At 37.1% G+C, this 15,827-nt stretch overlaps 1 protein-coding gene across 4 annotated transcripts in view; it reads right to left on the bottom strand.

The window, feature by feature from the left end:
- The window catches only part of MSRA (methionine sulfoxide reductase A), a 277,903-nt gene that overhangs the window by 134,336 nt on the left and 127,740 nt on the right, over window positions 1-15,827 (bottom strand). For all 4 annotated transcript variants that reach the window (XM_057427498.1, XM_057427499.1, XM_057427502.1 and 1 more), the window contains one exon: window positions 11,011-11,130. In XM_057427498.1, coding sequence (XP_057283481.1) covers window positions 11,011-11,130 — 120 coding nt within the window. The remainder of the gene's footprint in view (window positions 1-11,010; window positions 11,131-15,827) is intronic.

The following is a 15,827-nucleotide window of genomic DNA, read 5'->3' as shown; positions in this document are numbered from 1 at the left end:
TTCACAGCATTCAGCACACATAATGACATGATTAAACCCTGTATCCTTTCCAGAAAATCTAAACCACTGTAATTGTAATACAAAAATAAAATAAATTAAAAAAAAGAAATATTTTTTAAAAAGTAAACTATGTGTAATCATGGTGGTTGATGATAATGCAAACTTTCAGTTTAGAACACAGTACCTGTCGCCTTTTTGAAATGAATAAAGTTATGGCCAGAATAAATCATGACCTCCATAATAGTACAGGTTAGAGAGCCTTCTTTAAACCAGTCTCCTTTTCAGAAGCAATGTATTCTTTCATATCAGTGAGGCGGTTAACTCAGGGCTAGGCTGAAGGTATTTTAGAAAGATAAACAAGTCCTAAGTAAAAGCTTCACAGTGACGGCAAATTTTTATTGCATTTTGGAATCTCTCCTAACCTTTATAATTAAGGAGATGCATCTTAGTCAAGGCTGCCAGCTATAATGCATGTTTGAACCTCAATGCATATTTCTGCTGTTTATCTGGCTCCTAAGCTAAACAGAACAGTTACTGTGCTTGCAGAGGAGCAAGATAAAACAATTGCTACGGCTCCCTGCAGCAATTCGATGTATGAGTATCTGTAAAGTACTTGAAAGGGATCTCCATTTCCTCTGCCTCTGGAGGACTGAACTTGAAAGGAGCCTTAGTGGGGGAGGTCAAAGTGTTGTGACAGGACCATAAAGAGCTCAACAATGCCCATGGGGGATGAAGCCTGTCTCCTCAAACAACCCTCAAGAGAGTACCATACCTTGTCCAATGTGGCTAACTACTCCCTGCTACTACTCCTGGTTCCAGTCCCAGCAGCCTCCCACCTATGCTGAGAGGTTTCTACCATCTCCACCTAGCTACCCTGGAGAAGTTTCTAAGCTGAACATAGACATAGACTACCATCCCTTTAACACAAATGTGTTGAGTATCACCCATTAAGTTTAGACTTGTTCCTTTGACTTCCTCAAGATTGAAATGGTACTGCCTAATGACAGCCAAAGCTGCACCTCACCAGTGGGACACCATAAACACTCAGCAAGCTGACCCCAAGATTTTGGTGACAGCAGTGCTCTTCCCCCTGCCAGAGGTGCTAGAACAGATGCTAACATATGTTTCAGTGCCAGGTAACAGGGATGCAGCTCTGGTTTTGGCAAGATTCCTGAGGACAGTCACAGTCCGCATCACACTCCCGTTTAAAACCCAGTAGCAGCCTGAGAACCCAAGGACAACATAGCTGAAATTGTTTTCTGTTCACTTACTTTCTACTTCTAGGCAGTGGCACGTACATACTCATATGCTGAGATGATGGCTCATCATATTAATTAAAATTCTCTTATAGTTTCTTCTGATTTTTCCAACAGTCTGCAGCAATCTGTTGTCTTTTCTCTAAGTCTTAGATGGAAGAAAGGAATATTTTTTTTTCCTGTGCTTTAACCAGCAAGGTTACAGTCCATGTCAAGTCCAGCATTCAAAACATTAATGACACTTTTTTAATATTTCCATTCTACTGCTGTACTATTTTAGCAGGAAGCAAACTGTATAGACTTTATGGAAATGTGGCATTAGAACAGAATCACTCGAAGGCATTTCAGCTACAGTTAACATTTTTCACTGCTCGGAAACAAAATAAAAACAGTTTCTAATTGAATCGCTTCACTGAATAAACACTGGATAAAGCCAAGTGGGGACTAGTAGACAAAAAAAATAAGGTTAGCCACATGTCAGAGTTGCTTTTTTTCCCACCCAGATCTATGTATTAGCACTGTGGGCACATGCGTATGCAAGCACTGCCACGATATATTTTTGCATTCAGTAATAGGTACAGAAATGCCTCCAGGCATACACCACATGCAGAGTCAAGGAGGCAAAGCTGGAAATTCCCTCTTGCTTCTTCCCAGCCCAAGAACTCCCAGGATCCACCCACACCCACATTGCTTACTGGGTTTCATTCCCAGACGTAATTGATACCTAGCTGCCATAAAATAACCTTTAGCAAAACATTATTTAACTATACCATGGTTTATTTGACACTTCCTGCACAGGTTCAGCACTAAGAGTTAATGAAACCACAATTTCCTCTCACATTTGTAAATGCCAGAAATAAAATCATATTACAGAAATGGATAAACAAATTAATACAGAAAAGGTCATCAGTGATTATTAAACTGTGACCTATTATGAAAACAAAACTCACGCAAACTTTTGCTGAAGTAGATTGTTAGATAAAATGCATGCTTGAAGTGAAAAAACAGAGCAGTTACATTTCAACTAGTTAACTACCTTCCCTTTATTTTCTCCCTTTTTTTTAAATTTTATAACCCAGAAATTTCCAGAGAGATAACTTAAATAAAAAGGGATTTTTTTTTTTAGTTCCTGAGTGAAAACTGAACTAAATCTTTGAGTGACCCAGTTAGTCAAGGAACAGCTAACATATTTCATCAAACAAATCGTAGATCCTGGGGTCAAGAAAAGAGTGATCCACTCTCCCTCCCGCTCATGCTGTAGGAGCACACAGGTCCCACACAGGAAGACACAATTTTTGTCAATGAACAAAAAGCAGAAGGAGCCCATGTGTCAATTGTACCTCAGTCATCTTTTGTCAGAAGGATCCTGTGTGGCTTGTGGAATATCTCTTGAGCTCTAGTGGTCAAGATCACTGCTGCAGTGTTAAGTAGATCTATCTGAGTCCTACAAATCAATTATGAGGGCTGTTGCACCCTGTTTTGTGGGGAATTTTCCTACCAATGGAAATGGCAGATTTTCTATCACTGTGGGTATTCAAATAAAAACTGAGTAACAGCCTTTTCAGTAGCTTGGGCTTCATAGCTTACTACTGTGATTACAGTAGTACTTAGGGCATCTAACCTGAAAGTATACAAAAATAGTGATGGAGCCTACCTAGTCATAGGTTTTGATACTGCATACAAAAGTTTATAGATGGCATCCTATACCTTCTCTTACACCAGAATCGTACCTCAGTCATAATTTACAGCCTCTCCTAGCTTTACAATCTCTGCCTTTTTTAGTGCAACAAAGCATTTGAAAGATTTTTGACTCTTCTAAAAAAAAATAACACCTGCAAGGGATGTACTCAAGTCTTAGCCCATGTGAATAACTCTGTGAACTCCCTTAAGCTTTGGCTTTCCCCAAATCCTTCTCAAAGCATTCTTTATCCTGTTGTTACTTCATGTCAAATACAGAAACTGTTGCTACAGAGCACTGCAGCTGCCATAAAGACCCCAAAGGTTCTGCCTTTCTTTCACTGGATCAAATTCTTGTCTTACTTACATATCACATTCTTACCTGGGCAAACTCACATGAGAGTGCATGAGTCTGCAAACGTAAGACAGAGCAGAACTTGGCTATCATAATTTAGCTTATTAAAAATAGAGATACAATAGTCTTCATGGGCACAGCTGAGCAAACAGAAGAAAGTTGAACTCTTGTAATTAGATATTTTCATCATTTATCAAGACATAGAAAATGCACAGGTCACTTGTAGAATTATTCAAAACCTTAATCATTGTGGTGACACAGTACACAATTCACAAACTTTTATATGTCAGCATAGAAACATGTTCCATAAAGGGAATAAGTCAAAGTGGGTTAAGTTTACACAGTAATTTCAGTATTCTCCAAATTTCAGGAAAAATATATTCTCAGAAATGTCCATATTACCCCCACATCATTTCAGTCATGTGCCACTAAAGAAAGGAAGATTTCACCAGGGGAATAAGCAGTAGAGGCAGCAAAATAAAACAAACACAATTAACACAATTAGCAAGAAATACAGGGAAAACAAAAGCATTCTATCATCTACTTTACTTCAGAGGATGCTCTGGAATAGCTGTAGCTTCTCCCTGGTTTCTTCCATCTCTGATCTCTATGCCTTATTACAATCTTTTGCTTGTTGCTTTCCTCTTTCTTTTGACTGGTAGTAGTATCAGTTTGCACAAGATACTTATAACATACCAAGAATGGTTCTCATGGAAACAAATAGCCACAGGTGACCTCAATGGAATTATCACCTGTAGTAATCAATACTTCTGGAAGGACAGTTTGGTAGACTGAGTAGGCTGGCCTTGACGTTTTCCTTTTTCAGGTGTCTCCATAGGAAAAACAAAATGTAAGAAATATCCACTAACCATAGCAACAACAGTGAGCCTTTGATAACATCATCTTTTTCACAAATACACCGTGTTCCCATGCCTAAAATGAGAAGCAGCCTCCTGCTGCATCTTCTTCTGTTTTCAGGCACAGTGACACAGTGAACATCCCAGCCTAACCCTGCATGGATTCTCTTCTGAAAACAAAGTTCCTCTGGGAACTTGGTGTAGGCTCCAGGTCAGAAGATTTTGTCTTTGACTTTTCTGTAATGGCTCTTTCAACCTCTGGGGCTATCACATTTCCATCTTATATATATCTTTAATAAAACCAGGAGATGAGAAAGATGGAAACAACACATCTCAGTGGAATACAATTCAAATAAAGTTGTTAATAATAAATAATATATTCAGTATTTATACTGCTACTACAACCTAAGCCTGTTAATATAGGCAATGCTGAGATAAACAGATAAAAGGAAAAGAGGATAGCAGTCGGGCTTTTAGGATTTTAAATTTGCTACGAGGCATAATCAGGTATCTAAATAATATATATCAGTTTAATTTCTCCAAGCCTGTATCGGCTAAGACATCAGCCCTGAGAAGTCAAATTCTGAAATGGAAACATAAACTTAACCTTGATTAAAGAGGTAGCAGAACTCCCTAAGCAGAGCAGTTACCATCCCTTGTGCACAGTGAGCTTTTTGCTTTTCAGACAGTGGTCAGTAGTATTTATTTTGCCTTTTATTTTTAAATGCTGAATCTACAGAATACATTTCTGTATCCTAGTATTCAAAGGAATAATTAAGTTTTCTTGGTCAACAAGAAGCTCTTCTGTTGAAAAAGAACATGTCAATAACGTCAACGTAGACAATTTTCTAGCCAGAACTGCAATATAGCAGGTAAATGAAATTTAATGCATTTGTTATATTTCTTGTTGCCAAGGTTTTAATGTTGCAGCAGCATCTGCTACCACCTTTCCAAATGATTTTTTGAAGTTAAATTGGTGCATTCATTTTATTTCATGACTTAGCAGTTATGTAGAGGACAAATTATAGTTTATAGGGTTATATCAAGGTTTTGTCTGCACACCTAGGAGGATCCTGGGACTACAGTCTCATGATTAGAGAGACACCACTTATTCTGCCTGTGGCCTAGTTAATAAAAAATATATATTTTCTACAAAACCCTTTTCTTCAATTGCTACAAAAATATACAAAACACTAATATCCACAGTAAATTACTTTGATCAATACAATATTTTTTACTTTGATTGGCTGACCTTTCCAGGTGAACTAGGCAAAAAAAAAAAAAAAGAGAGGCAGAGCAATTGGCCAATAGCATCAAGGCACATTGTATGGATCAAGGGCATGGTGAACACTGATATTCTTCACAGAACCTATAAGTCATTAAAATTCCTATATCCTGTTCTTATAAGAAAAAAAAAGGACGGAAAAAGGCACAACAGGAATCTATTCTCTTGACAGCAATGTAATAATAAAAGAAAATGTTCTGAGCCATTCTCATTACTGCCTGGAAACTTTAATCTTGGGGACTCAGTATTTGCTCATGGAAACCTTGATCCCCTTACAAGCTACAGAAAGTGAACGGAATATTTGTAGTTTAATTATACATTTAAACATTTTGGAGAATCAGACCCACTTCGGAATAGTGTTGTGGTGTCTAAATGGCTTTCCAAGTAACATAAGGCACTATCACAACATACTGGTAGTTGTTTGGACATTGCTAGAATCACAGAATCATCTCACAGAAGAGACCCTAGAGCTCACATAGTTCCACCTTCCACTAGACTAGGTTGCTCAAAGACTCATGCAACCTGTCCTTGAACACTTCCAAGGATGGCACATCCATATTCATTTGTATTTTGTAGAGAATGGGAAATCTGAGAAGGAAAGAAATATTTTCCCATATTTTATTTTGTCTATATTGCTATTAATAGCTCAAGAAAAATGCCAGTCAGATTTTCTGCTGTTGGATTTAATGATCATGCTGTTTATGCATGATAATGTCAAATAAGCCCCACATCATGGAGACAAACCCTCTGCACACGTTTCCATTCTTAAAGCAAAAGCATACTGACCATCAACTTGATGTGGACTTGATTGGTTATCTTACCCTTCTCTTCAAGTATAACTAAGATGAAGTAGAAATAGAATTAACTTTGTAAATCACCAACTGACCAAAGGGATAGGAGGTAGCAGAGCAAGAAATTAATTTTGCCTTTCTCCACTCTCTTCCATCAGCTATTTATTTCGAAGTCTTCCAGATGACCTTTGGAAGCATAGACATTTTAAGGACAACTGGAACTCCTACATACAAGAATCAGTCAGAAGACTAATCAGTATGCAAGAGACAATACTATCCCTCAGAAAGATGGGAAATGTAAAATAACTTCATAATCGATATTTTATGTAACTCAAAGACAAAACTAAGTCCACAAGGCATATTTTTTATATTTCATTGTTCATTATTAAGGATTGTGATTTGGGTACAAGAGAATATGCTTCAGAAAGGTACCTAGAATTGAATAGAATATAAATTGGTTTAACTAACTAAATAAACTGTTACATTCACTAAGCCTTCTAACTAATATTGGATAATAAATAGGCATATTCATCTATTTTTCTCACATTCTAGTTGCTGAAGATAAACAAAGGAAAAAAACCTCAAAACAAAATAAAATAACCTGCTTAGATGTTAACAGCCTGAACCATAAGCTTATAAACTGACCTGTTTTTAAGAAAATCATTGTTAGCTGCATATTTTTATGGTAATTGTACATAACCAGTTTATGAATAACAACAGCAGCGTTTTTCCCTTCTGATTTCAGTGCCACTTGAGTTATGCAGATTTCAAAAAGCTTATGAATATACAGATAAACAGAATTGTTCTGAACATCTGTAAGCAAAATATGAAAAGCTGTTTCATACTGAATGAACATCCTGGGTTGTCTAATGCTGGCCAAAACTGGTCTATTTATGTATTAGGCTAATGCTCTGAAAATAGCTCAAAATCCTTCGCACACTCCAGAATGCCTTTTCAGATTTTTATCTGTATGGTTGTCACCACAAAATGTAAAAATAATTTTACAGCACTCTACTCATAAGCTTCAAAGTAACTCAGTTATCTTTCAGACATCAATTTAGCAAGACAATAGCAGATCAATTGCTAGGAAAATCTTTAAATGACCTGTCCCAGGACTGCACAGGGTAACACTAACCTGATCCTTTCAAGCAGAATCATGAATTTCCTACCTCCCCGATAGAGAGGTGAATCATGCAAGGCTTATGAGGTTGGAGGTTTGCCCTTACAGGCTTAAGTTTCCAGGGGGAACCAACACAGTGTTGTAACAGTATAGCCAATCAGTATAACCTGGGTGATGTAGGAGAAATGGTGTCCACTCACACAGTTTAACAGTATGTCTGCAGACCATTTCTGCTTCCCAGTGAAGTCTAACAAATAAAGATCATAGCAGAAGACTGGAACACCACCAGTGTGGAAAACAGACCTGCATTCCCTTGAAGCAACACAATGCTTTCTTACTAGAAAACCTATTAAGAGCATGAAGAGAAGAAAGAAACATAATTTTCTTGTTTTCTGCAGAAGATACTCAGGACTAACAGGTTTAGTATAAAGACTGAAGCTGACAATGTGCTTTTAGAAGAAGTGATGAATGCTTAATCCAAGGAACTGTTGCTTTTTCTTCTTCAGAGTAGAATGCCAGAAAGGTGTTGGACTAAAATAACTTTCCCGCATGAATTTTCACGACTGCATGGGCTGAAAGCAAAGCTCAAACACTTGCCAAGTCGATACTGATGTCCTTCCTAGATTTAGAGGACATGTCTGTTAAATGTTTACCATAGATATAATCTTGCCAGAACAGATGAATAAGAAAGTTGCAACCGCAGTGCGTAACTGAAGTCTACTATTTCATACGAACTGTTCTTCTCAGTGAAAACTATTGCAGCTAGAAGCAGTCAGATAGCAATATCTTAGGGGACCTTGTGAGATCTCTCTTTAAAGAGACATCCAAAAAATATGTTCAAAGATGAAAAAAAGAAAGAAAGAAAGAAAAAAGAAACCCAACCCAGAATAGAATTAGAATAAAATAGGGCTAGAGGAAGCCAAGTAGGAAAAAAATAGCATGCTGAAATCAGTAAATTCTGCAACTCAGCTCAGCTGCACAACCAGGAAGAGAAATGTGTGGCATACACACATCCCATTTATGTTCAGACAAAGCTACGAAATATGTGCTTATGTTTCTGAATATCTCTGAGTAAAAAATCCTCTAGTGTCCAGCATCTGGAGGAATATAAACATCCATAATGCAAATGTGCGTAAAAACAACCACTAGAAAAATAACCTCAGTTGTGGTTTTGCACTACAAATCTAACTAAAACAACTATCTAAAAATAGGCTTCAAAGATTTTTCCTATTTCTTTATTCCAGGATTCTTATTATTTAATTAACATTTTAATTTTTGTTCACTATTGAAAAATGCAATACTTAAAGCATCTGTAAAAAGCTTTCAAGGTAGCTCAGTACTATGGACCTATTCTGAAATAGAAAATTAGCCTATACTGCATAGAACTGAAAGAGATGGTATCTTTTTTCTACATCCCTGGCTACACCGTCTTGTCCTGTGTTCACATCTCCCCTTGGCCAACCACCAGCACTTCTTATTTTTGGAGAAACACTCCACAGCCCATCACACTCACCCTTAGTGTGCTGGAACTCTGAATTCATTGGGAAAGCAAAATTGTGCTGCATATCCCTATTCTATATAAATCATCCAATTATTTAATACCCAGGCCATTAAACAGAGTGGACAATAATTACCAAATAGGCCTTGACCCTATATGCTTACAAAAATTACAGATAGTGCAGGCAAATGATGAAAGTACAAAATAGAAGACTGCAGAAGTATTAGGAAATAATGCATCATTTGGACAAATAAGACACACCACCAATCCTTCCACAGATGACACTTCTTACTGCCATGTTTTGCAGAAGTTCTGGGTATCTACTAACTAGTTAATTCGAATGCAAGGTGTCCTTTTTTGGTTCTAGATATTTTTAAATCTCTATATATTAAGCATTTGCACTCAATTGCATGCCTGTTTTCCCTAAGCTAGAAGTTTTGTTTAGCATGTATAAGGAATTTCAAATTAGTGCAGTATTGTCTACTAATAAAGGCATTTGGACAATGCCCTTAATAACATGCTCTAAGTTTTGGTTACCCCTGAAGTGGCCAGGCAGTTGGACTAGATCATCACCGTCCAACTGAAATATTCTATTCAATTCCATAGAGTACCAGTAGAATATAATTTTAAGTCAATAGAATATAAATAGTCTATTCCATCACAACTGACATATTTTGTTCTGTTCTACCCTACCCCTACTGTACTCTATTCTATTCCAACTTAAAACACATCTTTTCCCTTTTTTTTTACTATTTTTAGAAAGATTCTTCTTTTGGATGTCTTGCAGCACTTCTGCACAGTTCCTGAAGAGTCCATTTGTTGCTTGTGCCACTAAGCATTTTATGCTCTTTCTGTCAAGTCAGATTGTCACTGAGAACAGTGTATCAACTTCAGCATTTGGTATAAAAAATGTTAACAAGGAAATAAACCAAAAGAACGTCTCCAAGCTGTTCCCCACCAATGAGTATCAGAAAGCAAGAATCTGCTTTAACAGCATCAATAGTCGGTTGGCTGGCAGTGGTTTTGTGTTTTAGATTGCAGAAAGAAACTGTTGGGTTATTAGTAATGTAGAAGGATTAGTATAAGAGTGCAATGAAAAATGAATGCAAGGTTTCGCATGGAAATGAGAGGATACTGTGCACTGAACTGTATGAAAAATAACAAATTATTAATAAGAACACAGAGGAGAAATTCATACTTCTCTATACAACATCTTGGTTATACGAAAAGAATAAAAAAATCTATGTGTGCTTTCTAATTTTTGTTCATACTTAGATACAGACTAACATAAAATCAAAACTCCTGATTTTTCTAAGGAACCCTTTTGCATAATTTGAGACAGAATTCATTTCCTAAAGATTTTGGGGGGGTTTTGTCATGGTTTAAGCCCAGTCGATAACTCAGAACCATGCAGCTGCTTGCCCACTCCCCCCAGCTTCGTCCTCCCCCTGCTCCCAGAGGGATGCAGAGGAGAATCAAAAGAATGTAACTCCCACGGGTTACCACATTACTAAGAACAGTTTAGTAACTAAGGTATAACACAAACCACTGCTGCTACCACCAATAATAATAATGATAAGGGAGATAACAAGGGAAGAGAATACAACCGCTCACCACCCGCTGACCGATGCCCAGCCTGACCTGAGGAGCAATTTGGCCCTTCTGGGTAACTCCCCCCAGTTTATATCCTGGGCATGACGTGCTGTGGTATAGAATACCCCTTTGGCTAATCTGGGTCGGGTGTCCTGTCTCTGCTTTCTCCCAGCTTCCCCTCCTCCTTGGCAGAGCATGAGACTCAAAAAGTCCTTGGTCAGAGTAAACATTACTTAGCAACAACTAAAAACATCGGTGTCATCAGTGTTTCCCAGGCCCAAAGTCACAAACACAGCACTGCACCAGCTACTAAGAAGGAGAAAAATGACTGCTTCTGCTGAACCCAGGACATTTTTTTTCCAGAATATTTGTACATACATTAGCTTCTTAATTATTAGAAGATAACATTGGGATGAGTATACCATAGATTTCATTACAGTTTGGGATGAAAGGCCAATACCCAAGCTGACTAAACACCAAACCTCTTTAGTCGCTGCAGACACTCATTTTACTGTTTATTGTCACTCATAACCTGACAAGATTCTTAAATACCTTAAATACCAACGAGGAAGACTTACCTGAACAGACCTCTTTGTAGGTAGGATTTGGAGTATACCCTCCTGCGTAACCCACTTGAGTGGAGTAGACTCCCTTCTGTCTCCAAAACTTCCTCTCGGCTCCCCAGAAACAGCCCATACCTGAATATAGTATAAAGTACATACTGTTATGTCAAAATATGATCAATACTAAAACACTCATTTGCATACTGATATAGTCCAAAGTGGAAGGAACACCCATAGCCAGCATATGATGGTGAAACATGGAAATACATTCTGCGCCACCAGAGCACAACTCAAATAAAGCTTTATTTATGCTTCTGAATATTAACATATCACACAGGACAAATCCTACAAGGTTCAAAGGCCCAAACAAGAATTCTCATGCACATAAAAAAAAAGTTACTTAAAAGGCACCTGCATTGTTTGTACAGCATCATTTTTACTTTAGTTGATTAACAAGCTGTCAAAACACAATAATTTGTATTAATGGCAAACAGTTATTTAATTTTCTTCTTTCAGGCATATGCAGTCTTAAAAGGTGGCAGTAATAATGTATTCAATTATATGCTATACAGAAGGAGAAATGCTTTAGTTTAACAATTTATGCATGCAGATATTTGATGTTCAGACAAAATTGTGGAAGTCATTCACCCACGTGGCCAATCATCAAAGGACATCAGGCCATCAACAGGTGTAAATTAGCAAAGCTCTTCTACTAACAGAAATCAAGCACATTGCCTGAAAGCTGGGGGAAGGAATAAGCAAATAACATTCACAGTGCTCTGATGGCTTAAACAGTTTAGAGATGTTAACTACAATTTGGAGGACTCTCTAAAGTTGAAACATGTCAGGCGCACCTGTATTGTTTAGCTTATGATGTCTTTTTCAGTGAGAAGATATTTACTTTTAGTATTCCCATACTAAAATATTTGGAAAAAAAGATAAAAAAGGCCATAAAAAATAAACTAAAAATATTAAATACACTTAGAAATCAATAATCCACAATGGGCTCTCTGTTGATAGCACTGGAGATATGAGGGGTTAAAAATTAGAAATGTGCCTTCAAATACAACTAGAACAAAACAGTCCCTTCTATCAATTATGATTACCCACAAAGGTATATTTTTTCTTCTCTTTCAGAGATTAATTTCAAATTAAAGTTGTAATGCCCCAAAAATTACAGAAGTAATGACCCAGATTCTTCCTTCCAATTCAGGTGCTCAAGCAAGTTGCATAAAGTAGGAGCCTAGCCTGTTCCTGGAGGCCAGGGGAAGAGGCAGGCAAGTCCTGAGAACAATTCAGCACACAGATACAAATTGCTGATCAAATTACAGTCATTCTCCCCTGACTACAGAGATAGCTATAGCTATCAGGTTTCTCAGCTAAATTAGGCTAGTGGCAAATTGCTCTAGGACCTCTCTTGGAATTCCCTCCCCATTTTGAAGAAAGAATAACCAAGAATTCTTATTTGAGATATTTTTCAGGCACTCACCCGCTTACCTAAAGGTGATTTAAACTAGATTGTATTTCTATACCTGATGTTGCTATTTTATCTCAAGTAAGTCTGAAAACTTCTCAAGAATTATGCCCCTAGGTCTAATCAACTGATACAGGGTGAGAGTTTTTATACATCACTCTGCCTATGCTGCACAGCACAAGTGGCAGCTGTGGTCCTGTCCTTCCTTGTCAAATCGAAAGCATAACTAGAGAACATCAGTAATCCCTGACACTCAGGTTTTCTCCCCACACAAAGCAGAGCATGTATAGGGGGACACTGTATGCCCATGTTTCATCCCGACAGTCAGGTCATGGATAAGAGGGAGGCTAGAACAGTGAGGTGGGAAGTGCTCTTTGATCAACTGTGAAGGCAGCCTTTGAACATGTACTTTAGACACAGTGTTCTAAGTGTTTAACCAAATAATTGGTTATTTTTTTATTCATGTTTCAGGATACACAGTTATGTGTAAATCTGCATGTGAACACAGGTACGTCTTCAAGTTCCTTGTAAAAATACCACATGTATCCTGCCAAAACTCCTGTCACGGTACATTTGAGTGATGTGAAGCACATTGCCAGTATTCATTACAATACTTTAACATGGAGGATGTGCGCAATCTTGACCCTTTTACACTGAACAGGCATATAGTAGCAAAGTTCAGAAGCAAACACAAGCATACACAGTTTGGGGTAAGAAGCCAATTCTCTGTTAAAATAAAACCCTTGAGCCTCATCATTTCTGTCTTCAGTTCTTTACTCCTCATCCCCAGCCTTAGAGATATAGCTGAATCTTGACTATGTCTTCATGCTGCTTTATCCATGAGGACATTTTGAAGGCATTACAGAATCTGACTGTGATGAAGAACCTATTCAAAAAGTGCACCTGATTTTGCTAATGTCACAGAAAACATAGTTTTTAAAAATGATGACTAGGATCATCATTTAATTATGTGAAATGCCTATTGTATATCGAGTCTATCACAGGTTCCCCAAAAAGGCATTTCCATTCCATTGCAAGATAGTGAAAAGTTAGGAACACAGTTTTTCAATGGCTATCCAGTCTGTTCTAACAGATCTTGTTCATTCTGATAATCAGAATTTCTTCAACAGAAGAAAATTTTGTATTCGGAAATGCAATCTCAAAAGAAGGAGTCAGGATTCGCTTAATACTGATCTATCTTAGATTTAGATGTTTAAATACACACATTGCCCAGTTATTCTTCTTGGCATTTTCAGAATTCATCAGGTTTTTCTCTAATTCCCCTGACACTGTTTATCCAAACACGTTATCCAGAAAAAACAGTCATCTTTTGGATTTAGGCAGAGAGAAGAAGAGGGCATCAGAACTCACAGTTGGCAGACTTAGACTATGTTAGCCTGCTTCCAAGGGTGCTTTCAATTTAGTTTGTGGGGTGTTTGTTAGATCCTAAGTCTGTCTCTGGATCTGTATGCAAAGTGCAGAAAATAAACTGCATAAGGATGTTTCCTTAATATTAAAGTGCATCCTTAATATTAGTTGGGAAGTTTGAGCTCCAGCTGCCTATAATCCCACCTATGTCTGCAGCAGGTGATGCTGAGACCTTGCAAGAAAGGACACTGTAGCAAATTTATCAAACCAACATTGTCTGGACAAGCATGCTGAGGACTGGTGAATGAGCTATTTAATTTACACCAAGGAATATTATAGACCCAAAATTTTTCCCACATGTTCCTGTGCCTACGCCTGAGTTCAAATGAGTAACCCACAATTATGGTTTGAGTTCAGATACAGGCCCAACATCAAATACAAAATAGAAATGCTTATTCATTTCCTATTTATTTCAAATATTTTAATGTCCAATAAATCCCTAACTGCACTGCCTCAAATTACTGATCATCAGGGTAGTGGTCACTGACTCTCCTTGATCAATAACTGTTAATTAAGATTCTCTTATTGATAGCCCTCTCTGGCCTGTTGATTTCATCTAGTGACCTACATCCTCATCACAGTTTCTGTCACTTTTTCTTCTTCCTGTTTATGTCTGAATTCATTCTGCTCTCCTTCCTCTAAGAGACAGACATTTTATCCTCTTGGTGAACTATTCTCATCATTTTGTAAGTACGCCGGCACCTTTCACAAAGCATAAATCCTCACATCCGCGAGAACAGATAAAATTGAAATCTTTGTCATAATGAAACAACCTGCTAGTAAAGGGACGTAATTTACAACAATACAATACTAAATTGCTTTCCACAGTATTAATACATTCAGCAGCTGATGTTTGTTATTCTGCTAAAGTGGTGCCATATTCTACAGAGAAATTGTCATAAGGAGAGAAATATTAACAATAAAACCCCACATAATATTCTGGAGTTAAGACACATCAGCTCATGGAATGTCTGTTCTGCAGAGCACTGGATGCCTCAAGACATAAACGTTAAACACGAACAATGAGTATTAAAATAGGAAAATAATCTCAGTTCAAGACTTTGCATAGTCTTGTAGTACAAAAAAGTTTCCTTTCCCTAATTATTACTACCCTAGTAAGAAAACTGAATAAATAAATAATTAAAGTAATTCAATTAAATAATTAAATGAAACTCAAAAGAAAAAAGAAACTAGTAAAAAACATCAGGAAAAGAAACATAAAAGCAAAATAAGCCACCCATATTATAATTTGAAACTAGAAAACATGAATGTGATTTTAAACTATTCATGGAATGATTTGCATAATCCCCAGTACTGGTGAAGTGAGTGCAGCTTTAGAGTTAGATAGAGAGCTTCCAAAGGCATTCCTAAGAGAAAGGAAAAAAAAGGAAATTCTGAGGGACATACTCATGTTCCCAGGAAAAGTACTATTTGAACATAATGGGTATTGCAGAACAGTGTTAAAGCATTAAAGATATTTGTCACTTTTTAATTGCTAATTTGTAAAACAAAAACTATTCTTTTAGTAATGGATTTTGACTGACTCTTAATTGGAATTTCAAAAGGTATTTAAAGATTTTTTGCTTTTGAACTTCAAAACCAAACAGATTCAAATGGCAATCTTTAAATGTTCATTCATCCCTACAAATAATACTAATCATGCAATCCAGGAATACATGCTACTACTCCTATTCCTTTCTAGCATCCACACCCATTTTCTCACACTATTTTCTTTCTATATACATACGGATATATATCTCCTAAACAACTTTCTGTACACAGCCTTACACTCAGCCAAGGAACATTTGTTTCCATAGGTAACCCAGATCACTTGCATATTAGTAAAAAGTAGCACAAGCTGAAGCATTTTTCTAAAATAATGAAAGCAAAATGTTACTCTGATAAGAGACAAATGCATCCCACTGTTATA

This window comes from Pezoporus wallicus, unplaced genomic scaffold, assembly GCF_028554395.1.
Source record: "Pezoporus wallicus isolate ANWC-B61680 ecotype Strahan unplaced genomic scaffold, APGP_CSIRO_Pwel_v1 contig_6464, whole genome shotgun sequence".
NCBI lineage: Eukaryota > Metazoa > Chordata > Aves > Psittaciformes > Psittacidae > Pezoporus > Pezoporus wallicus.
Note: the sequence above shows the minus strand (reverse complement) of the source record. Positions and strands in the feature narration are given on the sequence as shown.